The 27208-nt window shown below is 46.1% G+C and overlaps 1 protein-coding gene across 1 annotated transcript; it reads left to right on the top strand.

Annotated features, from left to right (window-relative positions):
* LOC121535577 (protein zyg-11 homolog) lies at positions 1–22449 on the top strand. Its single transcript, XM_041842782.2, has 14 exons — positions 1–245; positions 1200–1368; positions 1549–2360; positions 2583–2726; positions 2893–3069; positions 18534–18598; positions 19341–19440; positions 19639–19689; positions 20201–20362; positions 20455–20502; positions 21113–21313; positions 21412–21464; positions 21708–21805; positions 22047–22449. Exons 1-14 carry the CDS (start codon positions 195–197, stop codon positions 22220–22222), a joined length of 2307 nt encoding a protein of 768 aa, XP_041698716.1. The 5' UTR covers positions 1–194; the 3' UTR covers positions 22223–22449.
* The last annotated feature ends 4759 nt before the right edge of the window (positions 22450–27208 follow it).

The raw sequence follows: 27208 nt of genomic DNA, 5'->3' as shown, positions 1-27208 counted from the left end.
TCAACTATTTCTATGGGATCAACTGCTGTCGCTGTATCAACATTCAACAGTAATTTGACTAGCAGTAGATACTGTACTTTGTAACTTGATTTTACCAACGTCAACAGACAAAAAAAGAAAGGAATAAACATGTGCATATCCACGACAGAAGATAGTCTTGCAATTTGAACCACAATGCTTCTTCTGAAAGTCATATGATATTGCAAAGTGATGGGAAATATTTGTATTTAAAAAACAAAAAAATGGTGAGTGAGTTATTAGGCTACCCCCTTCCCAGATCATTTTCGTATTGCCTTGCTGTCTCTGTCAAATAGTAAAATAGCAAGCGCCTTGCTTTTGTTCACCTTGGTCAAGAGTTCTGTAGGATTAGAGGGTGATTTAAAAGGACTAACTAATGCGCCATTACTCTGTGGGTAAATTTAGAAACAAGCCATGTCGTAATCGCATATCCAACTGTATGTCACTCACAGTGTCAGTGGCTCTGAATGTACTCTCGTTGTTTCGCCTTGAGAAAGAGCCATAACTAAGTACTTGTAAATTTTATATATATATATATATATATATATATATATATATATATATATATATATATATATATATTTGCTTCTTTAATCAGCACAACAGTTTTCAGCTGTGCTAACATAATTGCAAAAGGGTTTTCTAATGATCAATTAGCCTTTACAAATGATAAACTTGGATTAGCAAACACAACGTGTCATTGGAACACAGGACTGATGGTTGCTGATAATGGGCCTCTGTACGCCTATGTAGATATTCCATAAAAAATCAGCAATTTCCAGCTACAATAGCCATTTACAACATTAACAATGTCTACACTGTATTTCTGATCAATTTGATGTTATTTTAATGGACAAAAAATGTGCTTTTCTTTCGAAAACAAGGATATTTCTAAGTGACCCCAAACTTTTGAACGGTAGTGTATATAAAGTATTTACAAATGTTTGTGTCATCTAATATTGATCGAGTAAAAGGTTTATTCTGAAGAAAACTATTTAGCTTACAAAACACTTTAAACAGAGTGACAGATTAAGGTACCTAAAAGCATAATCATTTATCATCCATTTATCACTGCTGTATGGAAATTAAACATACCAAGTACCCATTCATATCAAATGTGGTTGCATCAGGTGCAATGTCATGCACTACAGAACCAAAGCCAGCTGTGTGTTTGACTGCAGGCTGAGGAGTCCTGTCCCGTGGCCCTGTCTGAGCTGTGTCTGGCCCAGGTGTGTCTCAGCCTGGACTCCCTCTGCAGCACGCAACCAGATGGCTCCCTGAGGCTCAGCTGGGCCCCACTGCTCCCACAGGAAATGGCTGATCAGCTACTGCACAAGATGGCTACCCAGGGTGAGTAGGGAGGGCGCCAGAGAATGTTCACCAACAAAACACACACAAATGGAATTAAATAAATGTACTGGTTAACAAACCTATGGGTTTAATAAAGGGAATTTGTATTCAATAGGTTGATTTTAGGTCCACATTTCAGCCTTACCTCACGTTTTCACTTCTTATTTTTTTATCCCCTAGGCACGCTAAACGACAGAACAGTCGGTATCTTCCGCAGCTGTGAACAACTCCGTCTGCGCAGAGCTTGTATCCGCTCCTCTCCCCTCTCTGCAGAGGCCTTCCGTCTGGCCCTCTGCCCTCACCGGTTGCAGGAGCTGGATGCTTCCCGGGTCCCTGGGGGCCTCACTGGGGCCCACATCCTCTCAGGCCTGGCCTCCAACCCGGAGTGCAGAGCCAGCCTGCAGAGGCTCACACTGAGCAGGCTCCAGATGGGCTGGAAGTCCATGGAGGTGGAGGAAGGGCAGGTGGGCTTCAGCTCTCTGCAGGGCCTGAAGATACTCAACCTGGCTAACACGGACCTCACAGACCCCCTCCTGGAGGACATCTGTACTCTCCCACAGCTAGAGGGCCTGGACATCTCCAGCACCCCCGTCATGGAGCTGAGTGCCCTGCTGGGTTGCCGGTTTACCCTGAGATCCCTGACTGCCCACGGGCTGAGGCAGCTGGACATGTCCCCTGCCAGGGTGATCTCCATCCTTAGCCAGCTCCACGCTCTCAGGCACCTGGACCTCTCTGACGACCGCTTCGCCTCTGCACCGCCCTCCGCAGAGGATGACGAATGGGGGGAGGGGGATGAAGCGGTGAGGCTGCTTCTGGAGGGGGGTTCTGGGGTTCTCCCAGCACTTGTGTCTCTGGATGTGTCTGGAAGGAAGAAGGTGACTGAAGGGGCGGTCACGGCCTTCGTGGAGGGGAGGAGTGGGCTGGTGTTCCTGGGGCTGCTGGCTACTGGGGCTGGCTCCTGTGACGTTCTGTCTGGGAAGGACAACTTAAAGGTGAGGTGACCGCTCGGGGGAATTTTATTGTTCATTACAAAAAATGCCTCCTACTTCCTGCTGTCATTTACTTGCTTTGGTGGATCTGAGACAGCTGTGAAGGTGTAAGCAGTAGTTTCCGCCATACTGCTTACACCTATGACCTATCCAGTCCTATCAGATATGTGCAGAGGAATGAGGAATAAGTGAGTGACGAATAATCTTCTTGTGTTTGTCTTCCAGGTGACCGGCGAGGCCAATGAGAAGCAGATCTGTGAGTCTCTGAGGAGGTACAGAGAGAGAGAGTGTTTCACACGCGAGGCCCTGGTCCATCTCTACCAGCTGACTAACGACATGTACGACCAGACCAGACCAGACATCCTGAAGGTAGCGGTCGGAATATGTCTGCATCTGAAATGTCTCCATCTGAAATTGTGGTTGTTGACATAAGCATTTACACAAAAAGCTTATGTACTGCTTATACATGTGTTATGTATGGGTCATGAATGTGTTATGAAGTCAATATGTAGGTACCCTTCTCGCCTTCCTGTAGCTGGTGTTGGGAGGGATGCAGAACCACTCAGAGTCTCTCCCTGTCCAGCTGGTGGCCTCAGCCTGCGTCTTCAACCTGACCAATCAGGACATGGCTGTGGGCATGCCCCACCCCCTGCTCAGCGCAGTCGTACATCAAGTACTGGAAGCCATGAGAAGCTTCCCCAGCCACCAACAGGTACGGGCCCATACACAGACACACACGTTTAACATGCGCTACATTACCAAAAGTATGTGGACACCTGCTCGTCAAACATCTCATTCTAAAATCTTGGGCATTAATATGGAGTTGGCCCCCCTTTGCTGCTTTAACAGCCTCCACTCTTCTGGGAAGGCTTTCCACTAGATGTTGGAACATTGCTTTGGGGACTTGCTTCCATTCAGCCACAAGAGCATTAGTGATTACTGATGTTGGGCGATTAGGCCTGGCTCGCAGTCAGCGTTCCAATTCATCCCAAAGGTGTTCAATGGGGTTGAGGTCAGGGCTATGTGCAGGCCAGTCAAGTTCTTCCACACTGATCTCCACAAACCATTTCTGTATGGACCTCGCTTTGTGCACGGGCATTGTCATGCTGAAACAGGAAAGGGCCTTCCCCAAACTGTTGCCACAAAGTTGGAAGCACAGAATCGTCTAGAATGTCACTGTATGCTGTAGCATTAAGATTTCCCTTCACTGGAACTAAGGGGCCTAGCCCGAACCATGAAAAACAGCCCCAGACCATTATTCCTCCTCCACCAAACTTTACAGTTGGCTCTATGCATTGGGGCAGGTAGCGTTCTCCTGGCATCCGCCAAACCCAGTTTTGTCCGTCGGACTGCCAGATGGTGAAGCGTGATTCATCACTCCAGAGATCTCGTTTCCACTGCTCCAGAGTCCAATGGTGGCGAGCTTTACACCACTCCAGCCGACGCTTGGCATTGCGCATGGTGATCTTAGGCTTGTGTGCGGCTGCTCTTCCATGGAAACCCATTTCAGGAAGGACCCGGCGAACAGTTCTTGTGCTGACGTTGCTTCTAGAGACAGCTTAGGACTCGGTAGTGAGTGTTGCAACTGAGGACAGGTGATTTTTACGTGCTGCGCGCTTCAGCACTCGGCGGTCCTGTTCTGTGAGCTTGTGTGGCCTACCACTTTGCGGCTGAGCCTTTGTTGCTCCTAGACGTTTCCACTTCACAATAACAGCACTTAGTAAAGCCATTCTACTGCCAATGTTTGTTGTGGAGATTGCATGGCTGTTTGCTCGATTTTATACACCTGTCAGCAACTGGTGTGGCTGAAATAGCCAAATCCACTAATTTGAAGGGGTGTCCACATACTTTTGTATATGTAGTGTACTTTCGTACAGAGCGTGAAAAAGTAATGTGTCTCACGGCCAAGGGAGATGGCAGGAAGGCTCTGGACAACAGTCTTTCAAATTAAGTCGGATATTTTATTTACAGCAAGGTGTTCAGTATCTAGCAGTCGACTTTAACATACAAATGGATCCAGAAAAAAGAGACTAGGTGAAAATCTAGAATATAAAACTGTCTCTTATAGTAGGCTACAGCTATTAGCCAGCAGGTAACTATCAGCAGTCTACCCCCTTCTCATAGCCCTGAAGGTCTGAAACAGACTGGCATAAATTACTAGTTGGTATCCCTCCTACCCGGATTGTGTCATACTAGCCCAATAATGGACTATAAGAAGCCTAATGTTACTCCTTATAGTCCAAGTACCTTCCATGTTCTGTTTAAAGGCGAATTGGCTCTGGCAGTCAAAACAGCCAAATACTAAATTTCAACGTGAATTAATTCTCAATTGCTGTACGGTTCTAGAAACATTACGCCCTCTACTTTCATATCACATCAAAATAATTTCACAAATGCTAAATATAAACTTACTGTACACAGTTTTAACCGGTTTTAACACAGTTGCAACCAACTGTTTTTTTCAGTGACAAAATGTTTGTGTTTACACACAGGTGTTTGGAGACACAGATAGCTAATTAGCACAGGTAGTCCACTCTGTCTTCCGTCTGTTTACCGTAACCAAGCGCTGTAACATGGAAATATGGCCGTGTAGGAACCCTAACAAAAACCCTATAAAGGTGTGTAGGAATTTAACGTTTTTGAAAATAATTTCTCGCTGATATGAAAGAACAAAACAATTTATCAAAATGTACATACAATGTCTCAACTCAAAATAATAGTCCTATAGAGCTCTAACGTTTATATTATCAAAATAACAAACAGGGAGAAACCCCTGCACCAAAATTGGCGCCCCCAAACTGGAAATGAATGAGAACCCAATCCGGCGGGTCGCCTCCCCCTAGGACCAGGAAGTGCACGTTGGAAGCGCGGCAAAGAGTTGTAACAATGAGCTGGCGATTAAATTTTTTAAAGTGAGTAATAAATTACTTTCAATGGCTGCAAAATACATAATAATTAGGGGACCATGTAAACTAAAGTTTCATAAACCAAATTAGTAGCCGTTAACTACTATGTTCTGAAAGAGACGGTAGTCTGTAGGCCTACACTTGACCTCTAGATTTGACCTCTAGTTTTCGTCACGCCGGTTAAAACATAATTGTTAAGTCGATAAGAGTCCACAGCCGCAGAGCCAGTCCGGTGGCCAATTATTACATATATTTGTATATACTAAACAAAAATATAAACTCAACATGTAAAGTGTTGGTCCCATGTTTCATGAAATAAAAGATCCTAGAAATATTCCATACACACAAAAAGCTTATTTCTCCCAAAAATAAAACACGCATTTGTTTACATCCCTGTTAGTGAACATTTCTCCCTTGCCAAGATAATCCATCCAGCTGACAAGTGTGGCATATCAAGAAGATGATTAAACAGCATGATCATTATACAGGTGCACCTTGTGCTGGGAACAATAAAAGGCCTCTCTAAAATGTGCAGTTTTGTCACACAACACAAAGCCACAGATGTCTCAAGTTTTGCTGATGTCAACGTTGTGAACAGAGTACCCCATGGTGGGGTTATGGTATGGACAGGCATAAGCTATGGACAATGAACACAATTACATTTTATTGATGGCAATTTGAATGCACAGAGATACCGTGACGAGATCCTGAAGCCCATTGTCGTGCAATTCATCCGCCGCCATCACCTCATGTTTCAGCATGATAATGCACGGCCCCACGTTGCAAGGATCTGTACACAATTCCTGGAAGCTGAAAATGTCCCAGTTCTCCCATGGCCTGCATACTCAAAAGATGTCACCCATTGAGCATGTTTGGGATGCTCTGGATCGATGTGTACGACAGCGTGTTCCAGTTCCCGACGATATCCAGCAACTTCGCACAGTCATTGAAGAGGAATCGGACAACATTCCACAGGCCACAATCAACAGCCTGATCAACTCTATGCAAAGGAGATGTGTCACACTGCATGAGGCAAATGGTGGTCACAAAAGATACTGACTGGTTTTCTGATCCACGCCCCTACTTTTTTTTTTAAGGTATCTGTGACCAACAGATGCATATCTGTATTCCCAGTCATGTGAAATCCATAGATTAGGGCCTAAGAAACGTATTTCAATTGACTGATTTCCTTATATGAACTGTAACTCAGTAAAATCTTTGAAATTGTTGCATGTTGCGTTTATATTTTTGTTCAGTATAATTGACATTATTTGAGTGTCCAAGCGGGTTAGCGCTCTTGGTGCTGTGGTCTTGCGTTGGTAATTCAACCAGACTACCCTGGCTAGTCTCACATGGGGCAAGAGCCAAGGTGGTCAGCAACTATCTGGGTGATGATGGTCCCCGATTCCCGGCGTCGTCTGTCCATTGGTACCAGTGGGTATGCCCTTGGATCAGTCTTCCCGGGTTCGTGTCGCTTAAGGCGCAGGAGCCAAGGTCGGTCAGGAACTCTGGGTTACGACGGCCCCCTAATTAACCCTCTTTGCTTTTTATGTCGCTACAAGTTATGTCCACATTCCTTCTTAATTAATTTGAGAGCGTTATGGAAAATAACGTTACGGACAATACTGTGTTTCGCACGTTTATAATGAAAAGGGTAGGTTACTAGTAGCCTATGTGACCCTGATTGGATCTAAAGAAAAACAATCAAAATAATGATAATGTATGGTATATAATTGTTAAAGACATGCTCCGGAACTTTGGCGACTAGTAAGTCTTTTTTAAACCTCCCACTTTGGGCTTTATGTGTCAAGGTGTAGTTCATACATGCATAATCTATGAGCAGAATTACCTTATTACCTCAAGGCCAGCCCCCTAGCAAAATCGAGTTCCAGCCGATGAGCTTCAGCCTCTCTCCATTTGAGTGACAGCTAGCACGATGCACACACAGCAGAGCGAGAGGTAGAGAGCAATGACGTGGTGCACATATCTGCACATATGTGACGTAGTACACCATTTTCAGGGACCACTTTTGGCTCGTGAGCGCTACTTTCAGAACTACTGGCTAAAAAGTATTTTAAAAGTACAGGAGAATCTCTTTAAGGGACAGATACAATTAAAAACATTCTAAACCATCTCTGAGAACCTTTAGGCTTACACATGACGCTGAAATCAACCAAACACAGCAACGTGAATGAAGCTGTGCATATCTCCAACCATTAGAAAATGACTTTGAAAAATAATAACTGATACTAATAAATAACAAATACTGGGGTAATCTTACAGCATAAAACACAAATGTTTGGGCATAATTTTGGTAACGGGTAGAACAGGGTTGACAATCCAAAAGAATACATTGGCGGGAGAATGGGGGGAACCATTTTATGAACTGAATGTTGTTGACGCTGTGCTAGGCCAGTGCCAAGCCGCATCATCACACAGAGTAGGCTACTCTCTCTCCTGTACCCATAAAAAAATCTAAGCCAAATACAATATAATGTAATATTCTACTGTGTACGGGACGGCAGTAAGGATTGCCACCGAGCTCACACACCCACTCAACCAGGAGTAGCCTACCAGCTCTTACCATCAGGCCACGATACAGATTTTATGTACAGAAAACTGCCAGAGCCCAGAAATAATTAGTCCCCACCAGTATCAGACAATTAAACAAATAACTCTGCTCAATGAGTTACAGGTTTTGGTTTTTCCATTTATGTTTTGAGGTTGGACTTTTAGAACGTATAGCAAGTTAGCATGTAGGGCGCACCGATTGGTGTCAGTATGTGTTATACCTGTGCTGGTTGAATCTCAATAGTGGGAAGGTGTTTCACCTGTGCTGTCCCAGATCCAATTTAAGAGTGGCTAGCCCAGTTCTCCAGTTGTCTTGATAGATGCTGAGGGTTGACACCTTTAGTTGGCTCGCCCTATTTAGATTTCTAGACAAACAAATCCTTTATCTGATTTTGTTTGCTTCCTGTTTGCTTCCTGTCTTTAAGTTTGGTGTGGGTTTTTCAATTGTTTGCCTCTTAGTGGGAAGATTTTGTGGGCACTCATGGTGGGTGTCTTTTAGGTTCCAGTTGTTGTTGCTACAGTAGTCAACTTTCAGTGGACACCCCCATGAGTGTATTTTAGAACTCCTCCTAAAACCCTACCTGTTTAGTTTTGGTTGTTGTCAATGACTCTTTGTTAGTTCCCCCTTCTGTTTGAGCGACATTATTTGGTTTTCTAGTTGGGGAACGTAACAAAATGGGACTCGCTCTAGTCACTTACTCTAAAGCTCTGCTGTGCCCAGATATTTGAGTGTCCAAAATACACTTTTGTGGTAGAGTTTCTGTCACTGACATCCACCCAGAGGAGTTATAAGATAGGTGGAATCATTTTGATAGTTGCATAAACACACAGGCTTGTAAAATAAAAATAAAGCCATGGACTTTAAGTTGGAAGCATTTGTGGAAAACCCTACAAGGGAGATGTTAGATAAATGTACAAAGGTGAATCTGACAGTCCAAAAGTAGCTTTGGTGGAGGAGGAAATCCTCTCGGAGAGAAAGGCTGATGAAAAAGGTAGTAGAGTACATCCCGTAGACGTGCATACTAAGGGAGTTAGAACTAAAGGCAAAGTTGGAGCAACAAAGATTTGAGCTTGAACAACAGAAATTAGAGTTGGAGCACAGGGAAAGACAAAATGAGCGTGCAGCTAAGCAACAAGAACAAGAACGAGAACGTGCAGCCAGACTAGAACAAGAACAACGTGCACATGCCATTCGATTAAAACAGATGGAGCTGGCAGCGTGACAAAGAGAGATAGATTTGGAAGCACTCCAAATCCAGTCAGGCAATCCTTCACCCTCAACAGAGTTTGATCTTGGTCGGAACTTGAAGCTTTCCACCTTCTCGACTGCGGTCCCGTCGATGTGGATAGGGGGGTGCACCCTCTGCTGTTTCTTGAAGTCCACGATCATCTCCTTTGTTTTGTTGATGTTGAGTGAGAGGTTATTTTCCTGGCACCACACTCCCAGAGCCCTTACCTCCTCCCTGTAGGCGGTCTCGTCATTTTACATTTACATTTACATCATTTAGCAGACGCTCTTATCCAGAGCGACTTACAAATTGGTGCATTCAACTTATGATTGCCAGTGGGACAACCACTTTTTTTTTTTTTATGGGGGAGGGGGGGTAGAAGGATTACTTTATACTATTCCAGGTATTCCTTAAAGAGGTAGGGTTTCAAGTGTCTCCGGAAGGTGGTCAGTGACTCCGCTGTCCTGGCGTCGTGGGGGAGCTTGTTCCACCATTGGGGTGCCAGAGCAGCAAATAGCTTTGACTGGACTGAGCGGGAACTGTGCTTCCGTAGAGGTAGGGGAGCTAGCAGGCCAGAGGTGGATGAACGTAGTGCCCTCGTTTGGGTGTAGGATCTGATCAGAGCCTGAAGGTAAGGAGGTGCCGTTCCCCTCACAGCTCCGTAGGCAAGCACCATGGTCTTGTAGTAGATGCTAGCCTCAACTGGAAGCCAGTGGAGTATGCGGAGGAGCGGGGTGACATGAGAGAACTTGGGAAGGTCGAACACCAGACGGGCTGCGGCCTTCTGGATAAGTTGTAGGGGTTTAATGGCACAGGCAGGGAGCCCAGCCAACAGTGAGTTACAGTAATCCAGACGGGAGATGACAAGTGCCTGGATTAGGACCTGTGCCGCTTTCTGTGTAAGGTAGGGTCGTACTCTGCGAATGTTGTAGAGCATGAACCTGCAGGATCGGGTCACCGCTTTGATGTTAGCGGAGAACGACAGGGTGTTGTCCAGGGTCACGCTAAGGTTCTTTGCACTCTGGGAGGAGGACACAATGGAGTTGTCAACCGTGATGGCGAGATCATGGAGCGGGCAGTCCTTCCCCGGGAGGAAGAGCAGCTCCGTCTTGCCGAGGTTCAGCTTGTGGTGGTGATCCGACATCCACACTGATATGTCTGCCAGACATGCAGAGATGCGATTCGCCACCTGGTTATCAGAAGGGGGAAAGGAGAAAATTAATTGTGTGTCGTCTGCGTAGCAATGATAGGAGAGACCATGTGAGGATATGACAGAGCCAAGTTACTTGGTGTATAGAGAGAATAGGAGAGGGCCTATAACTGAGCCCTGGGGGACACCAGTGGTGAGAGCACGTGGTGCGGAGACAGATTCTCGCCACGCCACCTGGTAGGAGCGACCTGTCAGGTAGGACGCAATCCAAGAGTGAGCAGCGCTGGAGATGCCGAACTCGGAGAGGGTGGAGAGGAGGATCTGATGGTTCACAGTATCAAAGGCAGTGGATAGGTCTAGAAGGATAAGAGCAGAGGAGAGAGAGTTAGCTTTAGCAGTGCGGAGAGCCTCCGTGACACAGAGAAGAGCAGTCTCAGTTGAATGACCAGTCTTGAAACCTGACTGGTTTGGATCAAGAAGGTCATTCTGAGAGAGATAGCAGGAGAGTTGGCTAGAGACGGCACGCTCAAGAGTTTTGGAGAGAAAAGAAAGAAGGGATACTGGTCTGTAGTTGTTGACATCGGAGGGATCGAGTGTAGGTTTTTTGAGGAGGGGTGCAACTCTTGTTCTCTTGAAGACGGAAGGGACATGGCCAGCGGTCAAGGATGAGTTGATGAGCGAGGTGAGGTAAGGGAGAAGGTCTACGGAAATGGTCTGGAGAAGAGAGGAGGGGATAGGGTCAAGCGGGCAGGTTGTTGGGCGGCCGGCCGTCACAAGTCACAAGATTTCATCTGGAGAGAGAGGGGGAAAATAAGTCAAAGCGTAGGGTAGGGCAGTGTGAGCAGGACCAGCGGTGTCATTTTACTTAATAAATGAGGATCGGATGTCGTCAACCTTCTTTTCAAAATGGTTGACGAAGTCATCCACAGAGAGGGAGGAGGGAGGGGGAGGAGGATTCAGCAGGGAGGAGAAGGTGGCATAGAGCTTCCTAGGGTTAGAGGCAGAGGCTTGAAATTTAGAGTGGTAGAAAGTGGCTTTAGCAGCGGAAACAGAGGAAGAGAATGTAGAGAGGAGGGAGTGAAAAGATGACAGGTCCGCAGGGAGTCTAGTTTTCCTCCATTTCCGCTCGGCTGCCCGGAGCCCTCTTCTATGAGCTCGCAATGAGTCGTCAAGCCACGGAGCAGGAGGGGAGGACCGAGCCGGCCAGGAGGATAGGGGATATAGAGAGTCAAAAGATGCAGAAAGGGAGGAGAGGAGGGTTGAGGAAGCAGAATCAGGAGATCGGAGGGAGAAGGATTTAGCAGAGGGAAGAGATGATAGGATGGAAGAGGAGAGAGTAGCGGGAGAGAGAGAGCGAAGGTTGTGACGGCACATTACCATCTGAGTAGGGGCAGAGTGAGTAGTGTTGGAGGAGAGCGAGAGAGAAAAGGATACAAAGTAGTGGTCGGAGACATGGAGGGTAGTTGCAGTGAGATTAGTAGAAGAACAGCATCTAGTAAAGATGAGGTCAAGCGTATTGCCTGCCTTGTGAGTAGGGGGGTGCGGTGAGAGGGTGAGGTCAAAAGAGGAAAGGAGTGGAAAGAAGGAGGCAGAGAGAAATGAGTCAAAGGCAGACGTAGGGAGGTTAAAGTCACCCAGAACTGTGAGGGGTGAGCCATCCTCAGGAAAGGAACTTGTCAAGCTCATTGATGAACTCTCCAAGGGAACCTGGAGGGCGATAAATGACAAGGATGTTAAGCTTGAATGGGCAAGTGACTGTGACAGCATGGAATTCAAATGAGGAGATAGACAGATGGGTCAGGGGAAAAAGAGAGAATGTCCACTTGGGAGAGATGAGGATTTCTGTGCCACCGCCGCGCTGACCAGATGCTCTCGGGGTATGCGAGAACACATGGTTAGACGAGGAAAGAGCAGTAAGAGTAGCAGTGTTTTCTGTGGTAATCCATGTTTCTTTCAGCGCCAAGAAGTCGAGGGACTGGAGGGTAGCATAGGCTGAGATGAACTCTGCCTTGTTGGCCGTAGAACGGCAGTTCCAGAGGCTGCCAGAGACCTGGAACTCCACGTGGGTCGTGCGCGCAGGGACCACCAGATTAGAGTGGCAACAGCCACGTGGTGTGAAGTGTTTGTATGGCCTGTGCAGAGAGGAGAGAACAGGGATAGACAGACACATAGCTGACAGGCTACAGAAAAAGGCTACAATAATGCAAAGGAGATCGGAATGAAATTAACTAAACATCTGGGAAAGCAAGAGAGCGGGGCCTCCCTCACTTACGTTTCACTGAAACACTCAAATATAACTCTCCAAACTTCCACTTTATAAATTATAATTGTTGTAAACTACAGCGGTTCAATGTTTCTAGGAATAGACTAACTTAGTTTATTCAGCTAGCAACTTGGTACAGTATTCTTCCGTGAAAACCGTCCAGGGCACCGAATCCTATGACGCCAAAGCCAACTAGCATGCCAGCCTCCAATAACACGGTTTAGCACCAATACTCGGTTACAACAAACCACCAGTGTGTTAACACGCCAAGCAGATCATTTGTGTCCGTGTCTAACGTTGTGTAAAGTTTTGGGTTAGTTTTGACAGTTTGAGTGAGTACGTCGTCAACTTATTCAGCCAGTTAGTTAGCTAGAATAGTTAGCATACAAGCTAGCCATTGCTCTCTGCCAACGAGCTAACCCCTCCTCCCACGGCACGAACACACAGAGAGCCAAGCTAACATTAACTAGTCACCCATGTCCCGAATTCCCTTGAACGACTCTGGTTACCAGTATGTAAAAACAAAACAAAAATAAATGTAGGTTATAACTTACCCTTAGTAGCTACTGTTAGCCAGTTAAGTGCAAAGCTAGCCACTGAATCGATTCAGCCAGTTCGCGTCTTTCCCAACGGAGAGAACGCGTCTCTAAATATTAAAGCTAGGTCGTTCCAGCTATTGTTTAATTAGCTATCCAGGTAGCTACATTTCGAATACAGTAGCTACTAACTACCTAACGTTAATGCTTCAGATAATGAGGTTAGAAAAACAGCTGAATGGTAGGTAGCTAGCTGGCATAATTACAGGTACTCTTAAGCGTGAAATAACATTGGAAACAACTATCCACAGTTGCTAATAGTTACCAGTAGCTACCCGCTAGCTAGCTAGCTAGCTTTATTGGTCCAGGTAGTGAGTTAGCTAGCCTCGTGCTTCACCGGGCTAGCCTACTACTGTTGTGTTGTCTGCAAACATGATGGTTGAGTTGGAGGCGTGCTTGGCCACGCAGTCATGGGTGAACAGGGAGTACAGGAGGGGGCTGAGCACGCACCCTTGTGGGGCCCCAGTGTTGAGGATCAGCGAAGTGGAGATGTTGTTTCCTACCTTCACCACCTGGGGGCGGCCCGTCAGGAAGTCCAGGACCGAGTTGCACAGGGCGGGGTTCAGACCCAGGGCCTCGAGCTTAATGATGAGCTTGGAGGGTACTATGGTGTTGAATGCTGAGCTATAGTCAATGAACAGCATTCTTACATAGGTATTCCTCTTGTCCAGATGGGATAGGGCAGTGTGATGGCGATTGCATCGTCTGTGGATCTATTGGGGCGGTAAGCAAATTGAAGTGGGTCTAGGGTGACAGGTAAGGTAGATGTGATATGATCCTTGACTAGTTTCTCAAAGCACTTCATGATGACAGAGGTGAGTGCTACAGGGCGATAGTCATTTAGTTCAGTTAACTTTTTGCTTTCTTGTGTACAGGAACAATTATGACACTGTTAAAGCTGCTATCCTTCGGGCTTACGAGTTGGTACCAGAGGCATACAGACAACAGTTCTGTAAATTACTAAAGACAGAATCACAAAGCCATGTTGAGTTCGCAAGGGAAGAAGCATCTTTTTGATGATCAAATTGTATTTGATACATATGCCGAATGCAACAGGTGTAGACCTTACCGTGAAATGCTTACTTACAAGCCCTTAACCAACAATGCAGTTTTAAGAAATAGATTAGTTAATAAAATGTTAACTAAATAAACTAAAGTAAAAAAAAATAAAAAATAATGTAACACAATAAAATAACAATAATGAGGCTATATACAGGGTGTACCTGTACCGAGTCAATGTGCAGGGGTACAGATTAGTAGAGGTCATTTGTACACGTAGGTAGGGGTAATGTGACTATGTATAGACAATAAACAGCTAGTAGCAGCAGTGTAAAAATAAAGGAGGGGGGGGGGGGTCAATGCAAATAGTCCGGGTGGCCATTTGATTAATTGTTCAGCAGTCTTATGGCTTGGGGGTAGAAGCTGTTAAGGAGCATTTTGGACCTAGACTTGGAGCTCCGGTACTGCTTGCCATGCGGTAGCAGAGAGAACGGTCTATGACTTGGGTGACTGGAGTCTTTGACAATTTTTTGTGCCTTCCTCTGACACCGCCTAGTATATATGTCCTGAATGTCAAGAAGCTTGGCCCCAGTGATGTACTGGGCTGAACGCACTACCCTCTGTAGCGCCTTACGGTCGGATGCCCAGCAGTTGCCATGCTAGGTGGTGATGCAACTGGTCAGGATGCTCTCGATGGTGCAGCTGTATAACTTTTTGAGGATTTTTTATTTTATTTTACCTTTATTTAACTAGGCAAGTCAGTTAAGAACAAATTCTTATTTACAATGACGGCCTACACCGGCCAAACCCGGACGACGCTGGGCCAATTGTGCGCCGCCCTATGGGACTCCCAATCACGGCCAGTTGAGATACAGCCTGGAATCGAACCAGGGGGTCTGTAGTGACGCCTCAAGCACTGAGATGCAGTGCCTTAGACCGCTGCGCGGACCCTTGCCAAATCTTTTCAGTCTCCTGAGGGGGAAAAGGCGTTGTCGTGCCCTCTTCACGACTTTCTTGGTGTGTTTGGACCATGATAGTTTGTTGGTGATGTGGACACCAAGGAACTTGAAACTCTCGACCGACTCCGCTACAGCCCTGTCAATGTGAATGGGGGTGTGTTCGGCCCTCCTTTTCCTGTAGTCCACGATCATCTCCTTTGTCTTGCTCACGTTGAGAGGTTGTTGTTCTGGCACCACACTGCCAGGTCTCTGACCTCCTCCCTACAGACTGTCTCATCGTTGTTGGTGATCAGGCCTACCACCGTTGTGTCGTTAGCAAACTTAATGATGGTGTTGGAGTCGTGCTTGGCCACGCAGTCGTGGGTGAACAGGGAGTACAGGGGGGGACTAAGCACGCACGCCTGAGGGGCCCCCGTGTTGAGGATCAGCGTGGCAGATGTGTTGTTGCCTACCCTTACCACCTGGGGGCGGCCTGTCAGGAAGTCCAGGATCCAGTTGCAGAGGGAGGTGTTTAGTCCCAGGCTCCTTAGCTTAGTGATGAGCTTTGTGGGCCCTATGGTGTTGAACGATGAGCTGTAGTCAATGAACCGCATTCTCACATAGGTGTTCCTTTTGTCCAGGTGAGAAAGGGCAGTGTGCAGTGCAATTGAGATTGCGTCATCTGTGGATCTGTTGGGGTGGTATGCGAATTGGAGTGGGTCTAGGGTTTTCGTGATGATGGTGTTGATGTGAGCCATGACCAGCCTTTCAAAGCACTTCATGGCTACCGACATGAGTGCTACAGGGCGGTAATCATTTAGACAGGTTACCCTGTTAGGTGAAGGTTGTGCGGTCGGAGTCCGCACCTTTGTGGGGGGGGTACTGTCACGCCCTGACTCAGGGGACTCGTATATGTTGAGTCAGGGTGTGTATATTCTTTGTTGTGTATATTCTATGTGGTGTATCTAGTATGTATAGATCTATGTTGGCCGGTGTGGTTCCCAATCAGAGGCAGCTGTCGCTCGTTGTCTCTGATTGGGGATCATACTTAGGCAGCCGATTGGCACTGTTTTGTTGTGGGATCTTGTTCCGTGTTTAGGCTTGTTTTGTGTTAGCCTTTGGACTTCACGTGTCGTTGGTTTGTTGTTTTGTCGTGTGTTTAGCATTTAATAAACATGTATGCATATCACGCTGCGCCTTGGTCTGACCCGTCCTTAAACAAACGTGACAGAAGATCCCACCAAACACGGACCAAGCAGCGTGCCCAGGAGGACCGAACACCCTGGACACAGGTGGGGAAGATTTGGTCATGGGAGGAGATATTTGCGGGAAAAGGACCCTGGGCGAAGAAGGAAGCCCAGGCAGGAGAGGAGCAACGGCAACACGGAAGCCGGCCGAGGAGGAAGCCCGAGAAGCAGCCCCAATAAAAAAAATGTGGGGGCTAAAGGGGTGGTCGGGGAGCGAGAGAGAAGAGCCCCGACCACTGCACCTGGTTGGTTTCCAGATTGGGTCCCTACGACCATGGGAAGAGGAGTGGGAACAGTATTATACTGAGGAGTCGGAGGATGACGATCTCGAGAGGTCAAGGACCTTGAGGATTTAAAGATACTCATGTTTCTCGAGCAGTTGAAGAATTGCCTTCATGAAAGGGTTGCTACCTACGTTTATGAGCACAAGGATCTCACTCTTGTGAAAGCTGCAGTCCTTGCAGATGAGTTTGTGTTGACACATAAAACTACCTCCACAAACAAAGCACCCAGTAGTTATCCCTACGCAAAAAGCAATCCAGAGAAGTCACCTCTTACTGCAAGATTTCAGTATTTTTCTACAGTGCCCAAAGATAAAGATTGGCAGAAAACTGTTTTTTCGTATCCACCAGTTTGTTATTTCTGGGGTGAGGACTCGCCTACCGGTGAAGGGGGTGTCATTCATTTTGGGAAACGATTTGGCTGGAGCGAAGGTCATGCCAAGTCCTGTCATTTGTAAAAAAAAAAAAAACAGAGTAGAGGAATCTGATGGGTTATCAGAAAAGTACCCTAGCGTGTTCTCAGCATGTGCGGTTACACTTGCTATGTCTAAGAAAGTCGCCGGGAGCAAGTCTATTGTTGAGGAGGATATCAACGATCCCACCGTAGTCAATCTGTCTGAGACGTTTATGAGTGATCCTGATTTTGGTAAACCTCCTGAGTTGATCTCTCCTTTGAAAACCCCAAAGGTGAGCAAGTTTGTAGGACCACTGAAGGAAGAGAGGGTCCCTACAGTTGATACGTCAATGTTTAGGAAGCAGTTGATTGCGGAACAGATGAAAGATGTTTCCCTCTCCCCTCTTTTTGCTGAGATACGTCCAGAGGCGGAGTTTGATGAAGTTCGTGTGGGTTACTTTGACAAAGATGGTGTTCTAATGAGGAAATGGCATTCTCGCGCCACTTCTGGGCAAGACGATTGGCCCAGTGTATTTCAAATTGTCGTTCCATTTACGCTTTGACTGTATCTTGACCGTATCTTGCGTAAATTCTTCTGGCCTGGTCTGAAACAAGATGGCGTGTCTTACTGTAAATCCTGTTATGTTTGCCAGCGCACGGGTAAACCGATCCAAGCTGTGCCAGTTGCACCTTTGCAGCCTATTCCTGCTTTTGACTAACCTTTCAGCAGGGTTCTGGTGGATTGTGTTGGTCCTTTGCCCAAAGCAAAGAGTGGTTAACCATTATGTGCGCTGTCACTCGTTTCCCTGAGGCCATTCCACTCAGGAAAATCACGAGAGGAAAGTTACTACGGATATTGCAGGAGTTTCCACTTGAGATCGGATCGGATATGTCCGTGGTAAGAACAACTTGGTTGCTGATTGTCCTTCAATGGTGGGCAGTCAATACGTTTTGTGTTTTGCGTTTAGCTAGTGTGTAGCCCTGGCTCACAATTTATTTTGACTGCATGTTTTGATATTTTGGAGATTAGTTTCGTTTTGGTTGCGCTCATTCCAAGGGGATGAGAGTTATAGAAACATACGTGATTTTAACCGTTTCTCAACTTGTGAGTTTTAGTATTTCTGTCTGTAATAAAGCCCTTTTGTGGGGGAAAACGCATTCTGATTGGCTGGGCCTGGCTCCCCAGTGGGTGGGCCTATGCCCACCCATGGCTGCACCCCTGCCCAGTCATGTGAAATCCATAGATTAGGGCCTAATTTATTTATTTCAATTGACTGATTTCCTTATATGAACTGTAACTCAGTAAAATCTTTGAAATTGTTGAATGTTGCGTTTATATGTTTGTTCAGTATATTTATGTATTTATGCATTATATGTGGTGATGTTGTGCTGATGAGTTTGAGATGCAAGACAAATTTCCCGAAAGGGACACAATAAATAATTATTATAAACCCACTAACCACAGCCTGTGCCTCCCCCTTCCACTAACCACAGCCTGTGCTTCCCCCTTCCACTAACCACAGCCTGTGCCTCCCCCTTCCACTAACCACAGCCTGTGCTTCCCCCTTCCACTAACCACAGCCTGTGCTTCCCCCCTTCCAGTTACAGAAGAACTGCCTGCTGGTGCTCTGCAGTGACACCATCCTTCAGGACGTCCCTTTTGACAGGTCAGTCATTCCATAGCCTGGTGAATTGACAGGTCAGTCAGTCCATAGCCTGGTGAATTGACAGGTCAGTCAGTCCATAGACTGGTGAATTGACAGGTCAGTCAGTCCATAGCCTGGTGAATTGACAGGTCAGTCAGTCCATAGCCTGGTGAATTGACAGGTCAGTCAGTCCATAGCCTGGTGAATTGACAGGTCAGTCAGTCCATAGACTGGTGAATTGACAGGTCAGTCAGTCCATAGCCTGGTGAATTGACAGGTCAGTCAGCCCATAGCCTGGTGAATTGACAGGTCAGTCAGTCCATAGCCTGGTGAATTGACAGGTCAGTCAGTCCATAGCCTGGTGAATTGACAGGTCAGTCAGCCCATAGCCTGGTGAATTGACAGGTCAGTCAGTCCATAGCCTGGTGAATTGACAGGTCAGTCAGTCCATAGCCTGGTGAATTGACAGGTCAGTCAGCCCATAGCCTGGTGAATTGACAGGTCAGTCAGCCCATAGCCTGGTGAATTGACAGGTCAGTCAGTCCATAGCCTGGTGAATTGACAGGTCAGTCAGCCCATAGCCTGGTGAATTGACAGGTCAGTCAGCCCATAGCCTGGTGAATTGACAGGTCAGTCAGTCCATAGCCTGGTGAATTGAAATCAATCTAAATCAATTTAATCGAAACCTTGAGTTGTGTGTGCAGATCTTAAATTAGGATTCAGTTCTAGGTGTTATAGGATCTCACTGCTGTGTCCCTGTCAGATTCGAAGCAGCCAAGCTGGTGATGAACTGGCTCAGCGGTCACGTGGACCGGACCCTGCAGAGGATGGCCGTGGCCGTCATCTCCATACTAGTGGCCAAAGTACGTCCCTACCCTTCTTTAAATGCATTATTTCCTCAACAGTAACATCTCCATTCAATGGCCAAAGTAGTGCACCCCAAACCCCGCATGGACCGGAATGTTTGACTGGGAGTAGGGTTGATGTATGGGACTCCATGGGCAGTTGGCAGTGGCTTATGTTGCCGCGATCATTTGTTGAAACAGTTTGTCTCTCTGCAGCTGTCCACACAGCAGACCACACAGCTGGGGGCTGATATCTTTATTATGAAGGTAAGAAATCTGTATCCCTCCATTTCCTCTCCCCCTCACCTCACCTCACCTCTATCTCTCTTCCTTCCCCCTCACCTTATCTCACCCTCTTCCCACCTCACCTCACCTCAACTCTCTCTCACCTAACCTCTCTCTCCCCCCTCACCTCACCTCTCTCTCCCCCTCACCTCTCTCTATCTCCCTCTTCCCCTCACCTCACCTCTATCTCTCTCTCTGCCCTTCACCTGACCCCTCTTCCTCTCTCCATCAACTCTCTCCTCCTCTCTCCTTCTCACCTCTCTCTCTCCCCCTCCCTCCTCTCTCTATTCCTCTCTTCCCACTCACCTCTATCTCTTCCTCTGTCCCTCTCCCTCCTCCTCACTTCACCTCTCTCTCTCCCCCCTCTCTCTTTCTATTCCTCTCTCTCCCCCCACCTCTATCTCTTCCTCTCTCTCACCTCACCTCTTATACTCCTCTCTCTCCACCTCACCTCTCTCTCTCTCTCTCTCTCTCTCCGTCTCCCCTCTAACAGCAGCTGCTGGGTATAGTGCAACAGAAAGCCATGGCGGGAGTAGTGGACTCCACTCTGAAGTTTGCCCTGAGTGCTCTGTGGAACCTGACTGATGAGACACCCACTGCATCGCGACACTTCATCCAATGTCAGGGCCTGGAGCTGTACGAGGAAGTGCTGGAGGTAGGAGAAACACACTCTTACACACACACACACATTTATAGTTGAAATAGTGGAACCATTCAATGAATTGTCCTCTCCCTCTTGCCTTGCAGTCCTACTCCTCTGAGTCTTCTATACAGCAGAAAGTTCTAGGTCTTCTGGTGAGTCTTTCTGTTTCAACATGTTGCAGTTGTTGTTTGTTTGTGTATGTCAGTGCTCTGATTTTCTACATTATCATTGTGCATATTATTTACATGTGTTACCCCTGGGGTTGTGTTCTCTAGTCAAAATTGCACAGATAAAATGCATGTTTCTGTAATCAAAACAACTGTTTTGTTTGAGCCAGTAAGCATAAACAAGGGCCAGATTCAATTGAACATGTTTATCTTTGTGGACAGAACCACATCCTGCACATAACAACTGGAAGCATTTATCTGTTGATGGTCTGTGGTTTTCTGTCTCCCTCCATGCTGCGCCTGGCTTCATTAGGGCACACCACAGCGAAACATTTTTAAGCATTTGTAATAGGATCAGATAGTATATCCCTGTTTTACTCTGTTTGGGAGCGTTTCCTTCTGTTTCATTCCTACTGAACACTACCCAGGGCCAGTATTTATAAAGCATTTCAGAGTGAGAGTGCTGATGTAGGATCAGTTTAGTGTTTTAGATCATAATGAATACGATTATATGGACAGGGGGACCTGCTCCTAGTTCAGCACTCCTACTCTGAGTTGCTTGATGAATATGGTTCCTGGTCTCTCTGTGGTCCAGAACAACATAGCCGAGGTGGAGGAGCTGCAGGCAGACATGATGGAGGAGGACCTGTTGGAGCACGTAGTGACCCTGCTCCAGGGGCCCCAGGTGGAGGTGGGGGTCAGCTACTTCGCTGGGGGCATCCTGGCCCACCTCACCTCCAGACAGGATGCATGGACCCTAGACCAGGGGCTCCGTCAAACTATACTGGAACAGATGGTACAGTGTGTGTGTGTGTGTGTGTGTGTGTGTGTGTGTGTGTGTGTGTGCATATCAGTGTTTTCTTTACTCCAATTACCTGTCTCTACTATCTACAGCATGCTGCCATACTGACCTGGGCCCTCCCTGAGCGTGAGATGGTCTCCTACAGGTAAGACTGTCTGTCTGTCTGTCTGAGCTGCTCAGCGATGCCATATATATCATATATCTGATCAGCGTCTTCATCTCTCTCTGTTCATCTCGCTCGCTCTCCCTCTCGCTCTCTCTCTGTTCATCTCTCTCTATGTTAATCTCTCTCTCTCTCTGTTCATCTCTCTCTGTTCATCTCTCTCTCTCTCTGTTCATCTCTCTTTCTCTCCCTTCCTCCTTACTTCTTTCCCCCCCCCTCCCTCAGGTCGTTCCGGCCGTTCTTCTCCCTGCTCCAGACCTCTCAGCCTGCTGGAGTGCAGCTATGGGCTGTCTGGGCTATGCGTCTCGTCTGCACTCAGAACGGTGAGGGTGTGTGTGTGTGTGTGTGTGTGTGTGTGTGTGTGTATCATTTACGTGGTATCATTTAGGGAACTATTGCAATAACTAGAAGATAGCTGGAAGATACTGGGCTGTAGGCACATGCATAGTCCTTTGATCACATAGAATGTGTGTGGCCTGAGGAGGTGTTCTCTTACTAGTTTGTCTATATTATTGAGGCGCTTTAAATGCATTGTATGTCATGTGTGATTCTATTTTATTTCAGGTGTGCAGTACTGCCATATGCTCCAGGAGGATGGGGCAGTGGAACTCCTGAATACCTTGTCCTCTGACCTTGACACCCACAGCGACGTTAGAGGGATGGCAGAGAGCATCCTGGGTATGGTGGAGCACCACCAGACTGCCAGCAATCCCCTGAGAACACAGCCAGCAATCCCCTGAGAACACAGCCAGAAAAGGGACATCATGGGAGGTCATGATGGATCTGTGACCCTTGACCCCTTAGTCACAGGTGGGAGGAGGATTCTATATTTTTAAATACATTAGGTATTAGGAAAGGGTGTGTTTAAATATAAATTATTCTCTTTCTGTGTACAGTCTACTAGATGTAATTTATAGTAGTTGCATTGGTGGAAATTAGGCTAATAAATAAATATATATTAATATTACATTTTTTTCACAGAAATACTCTTTTTGACATCAGACTCCACAATACCTAGCTGTAGAAATAATTTTTCAACAACATTTTAAAAAATCACTGGAAGTAAGTGACCTGGATAACTGCATAGTTGCTGCTGTTAAAAAGAAAAGAAGAGCTATTTTTAGTCGACACAATTAAAACAACTTTCAAAGAGACTAGGATAATGAGCTCTCCTAATTAAACAGGAATGTAACAACAAACCGTTGTACTGTGTGTTTGGGGTTTAAAATCCAATCTCTGTCACCAGAGGGCTCTGAGGTGCTGCGTTACTGAGTCTATACCAATGATGTATATAAACCCTGGATTGCTGATGCTACAGGGCCTTCAGAAAGTATTCAAAGTACCCCTTGACTTTTTCCACATTTTGTTGTGTTACAGCCTGAATTTTTAATTGATTAAATTGAGATTTTGTGTCACTGATCTACACAAAATACCACATAATGTCAAAGTGGAATTCTGTTTTTAGAAATGTTTACAAATTAATTACAAATGAAACGCTGAAATTTCTTGAGTCAATAAGTATTCAACCCCTTTGTTATGGCAAGCCTAAATGAGTTCAGTAGTAAACATTTGCGTAACAAGTCACATAATAAGTTGCATGGACACACTGTGTGCAATAATAGTGTTTAACATGATTTTTGAATGACTACATCATCTCTGTGCCCCACACATGCAATTATCTGTAAGGTCCCTCAGTCGAGCAGTGAATTTCAAACACAGATTCAACCACAAAGCCTCTCTCAGGTTTTCCCAATGCCTCTCAAAGAAGGGCACCTATTGGTAGATGGGTAAACATTTAAAAAGCAGACATTGAATAGCCCTATGAGCATGGTGAAGTGATTAATTACACTTTGGATGGTGTATCGATACACCCAGTCACTACAAAGATACAGGCGTCCTTCATAACTCAGTTGCCAGAGAGGAAGGAAACCGCTCAGGGATTTCACCATGAGGCCAATGGGGACTTTAAAGAGTATAATGGCTGTGATAGGAGAAAACTGAGGATGGATCAACAACATTGTAGTTACTCCACAAAACTAACTTAAATGACAGAGTGAAAAGAAGGAAGCCTGTACGGCACAAAAATATTCCAAAACATGCATCCTGTTTGAAATAAGGCACTAAAGTAAAACAGCAAAAAATGTGGCAAAGAAATTAACTTTATGTCCTGAATACAAAGCAATATGTTTGGGGCAAATCCAACACAACACATCACTGAGTATCATTCTTCATGTTTTCAAGCATGGTGGTGGCTGCATCATGTTATGGGTATGCTTGTCATTGGCAAGGACTATGGAGTTTTTAGGATAAAAATAAACGAAATAGAGCTAAGCACAGGCAAAATCCTAGAGGAAAACCTGGTTCAGTTTGCTTTCCAACAGACACTAGGAGACAAATTCACCTTTCAGCAGGACAATAACCTAGAACACAAGGCAAAATATACACAGGAGTTGCTTACCAAGACGGCATGGAATGTTCCTGAGTGGCCTAGTTACAGTTTTGACTTAAATCGGCTTGAAAGTTCAAGTCGTGCGAAGGTTGTGAAAAAAAAGTCAGGACAGACTTAGAGTAACACAGGGCTTGTTGTGGATTTGGTTATTGTGCTTCGATCCCTTTTCCCCTAAGAATAATATCTTGATTATATTATTAATTGTTCTGAGTGAGAAAGTCCCGTTAGTTGGACTGCTATTTGTTGTACAGATGCATGAGAAGTTTAGATATGTAACTAGTACAGTATATCCACTGATAGCTGATAGCCTGTACAGTATGCCCACTGATAGCTGTTAGCCTGTTGTGATCAATATTAGAGTGATACCTGAGACTGAGAGAGATGGCGGGAGAGAGAGAGATGGAGGGAGAGAGAGAGAGAGAGATGGAGGGAGAGAGAGATGGAGGGAGAGAGAGAGATGGAGGGAGAGAGAGAGATGGAGGGAGAGAGAGAGATGGAGGGAGAGAGAGATGGAGGGAGAGAGAGAGATGGAGGGAGAGAGAGAGATGGAGGGAGAGAGAGAGACTCATAAAAAGAAAGGCAGAGGGGAAACGACAAGTGAAAAAGCAGGGTCCGTGGCCAAAGCGAGAGGAATAAAGAGAGAGCGAGCGATAAAGAAGAGAGACAGATCGGAGATCAGGAAGTGGAACAGACATAATAGACAAAGTTGAGGAAAAATAAATGAAAGACTCCGCAAATATGTTTTAGGCCCTCGCCCGCACACAGAAATACCACAGAGGAAATTGCTGATTGCCTGCCTGTCTGTTCCAGACTGAAATATAATTGTGCTGCTCACTCCTCTGTGGGAGCTTAGCGTGAGTAAGCATCTCATTATCTCACTCTCTCAGACAACACCATTGGATTAACATAATTGTGGACCAGTCTGGACACCCAGAATACTCTATCCAATATTCCATAACACACTCCACTGAAAGACAGAGAGAGAGAGAGATGTGTGTGTGAGTAATGTCTGTTTGTATGTGTGTGTGTGTTTACACCATTAGGTCAACAACACGTGTGACTTATTTTGGTGTTAATGAAACAGCCAATGTCCCTCTACAGAAGACTGTCAGAGAGACCAATCCAGTGGGAGTTAAAGAGTACAGTCAGAGACAGATACAGTGGGAGTTACAGAGAGGACAGGGGACAGTCAGAGACAGATACAGTGGGAGTTACAGAGAGGACAGGGGACAGACAGAGACAGATACAGTGGGAGTTACAGAGAGGACAGGGGACAGTCAGAGACAGATACAGTGGGAGTTACAGAGAGGACAGGGGACAGACAGAGACAGATACAGTGGGAGTTACAGAGGACTGTCAGAGACAGATACCGTGGGAGTTACAATGACTGAATATATATGAATGGACAAATAATAATAATATGCCATTTAGCAGACGCTTTTATCCAAAGCGACTTAGTCATGTGCGCATACATTTTTACATTATGGGTGGTCCCGGGGATCGAACCCACTACCCTGGCGTTACAAGCGCCATGCTCTACCACGATCACGTGACACCATTCATTCCTATGTGAAGACTCAATAACGCATTGAAGCCATGAAGCCGGTTAAGATGGCGTCTCATGGAGACATAACATGCACAGTTTGAGCTACTCCAGGATGATGTTGCAGGCTAGCTCAGTGCTGCCCCCTCTCATTAAGTAACTCAAGTTGAAGGCCGACCGGAGTACTGCATGCTGCCATTAGCTAGTAATTATCGTTATAACTTCTTCTGTGTGCGATTTTATAATAATCGGTTCAAGGACATACATCTGGTGTATTAGAAGCAATTATTGCTACCATTATTGTCTTTTAATTTTTATTAATTTACACGAAGATTGACCACAAAGATTGACATTTTTCCATTCATTAAAATGGGGGATCATGTTTTCTGCTAACAATGCCTGCAGTACCGCAGTCGGCCTTGAACTTCTGTGGCTTCAATGAGAGTGGGCAGTTGTTCTCCCCTGGTTACAGAGAGGACAGAGGACACAGAAGACAAAGCAGGAAGCCTCTCCAGGCGGTTCTGTGATGCACAAAAGGAGACCACATCTCCACTCCTATCCAATGACCTTTTATTGCTGTGGAAGGGTACAGAGTTGGCAGGCCCCTTGAGCCTGTTGAGCAGTTATACCATAGAGAGGAACCAACTGCTGCCCTGCCAAGTAAAGGCAGGGACTTCTGGCCTGCCCTACTACATCAATCAATCAATCAATCATACTGTACATCAGTCATTAATTTGATTCATCAACTTGTGCTTTTTCAGATTCCCATGGTTTTGTGCTGTCAGAATAAATAGGCTAGTTTGTGACAGAGACAATCACATCAGAAAGGTACAAAACAGGTACAGAGCACTCATTATATACTGTCGTATATGTTTACAATTGTAAGCATAAGAGATGTTCACTTAATATAAGTTACAGTAGTTTTCTTATGTCCCAACCCCAGTTTACGGTAAATTGATAGTGCGGTGTTACTTTTGATTCTATCCAAGGACTTGTTATGATGAAATAATGGAAAAGTAGGCACCCAGTTCTTTGTTGGGTTGTGTGTGTGTGTGTGTGTGTGTGTGTGTGTGTGTGTGTGTGTGTGTGTGCATGTGCGTAAGTGCGCATGTGTGTGTGTATTTGGGGGGGCGACATATGTATAGGCAAGGCAGTGAATCTGACTCTTGGACCTTGCTGGCTCCATATAAGAACACAAACACATGGGTGCATGATGTCATACCGCCTGCCATACCGCCGTAGCCCATGTGACTAGCTAGCTCAGAGAGACAGCTGTGACTGTGTCTAACTCCGCCCGCTCCTGGCCTGGATCACATGCTGCTCAACCCCTCACCCACCCAATCAATGAAGCCACAAACAGGACCCTTGTTTTACGTGAGCGCAATATTCAGTGATCAACATAAATTGACCTCTAAGCTATCTTGGAAGAGTCACAGTACCCTGTCCAGTGAATGACGAAGATAGTGTGTAGCTGGATTGTGTGCGTTTGTCCGTGCATGCGTGCGTGTGTGTGTTGGAGGGAAACTGGTTGAAAAGGGAGCGGGTCGTTCCGTGGTTTATTAAAGACAGGGACAGACGTGGTTATTCCTTGACATTCCTGCAGGGTCGTCATGGCAATATAAGTTAGGGTTATAGCAGGTATTCTGTTGCAGCACCCTGGCCCTACCCTTCTCCTCTCCAGCGCACCTCGTGCCTGCCCCTGCTTTTGCCTAACCAGAGAGTTTACCAGAACGT

This window comes from Coregonus clupeaformis, chromosome 21, assembly GCF_020615455.1.
Source record: "Coregonus clupeaformis isolate EN_2021a chromosome 21, ASM2061545v1, whole genome shotgun sequence".
NCBI lineage: Eukaryota > Metazoa > Chordata > Actinopteri > Salmoniformes > Salmonidae > Coregonus > Coregonus clupeaformis.
Note: the sequence above shows the minus strand (reverse complement) of the source record. Positions and strands in the feature narration are given on the sequence as shown.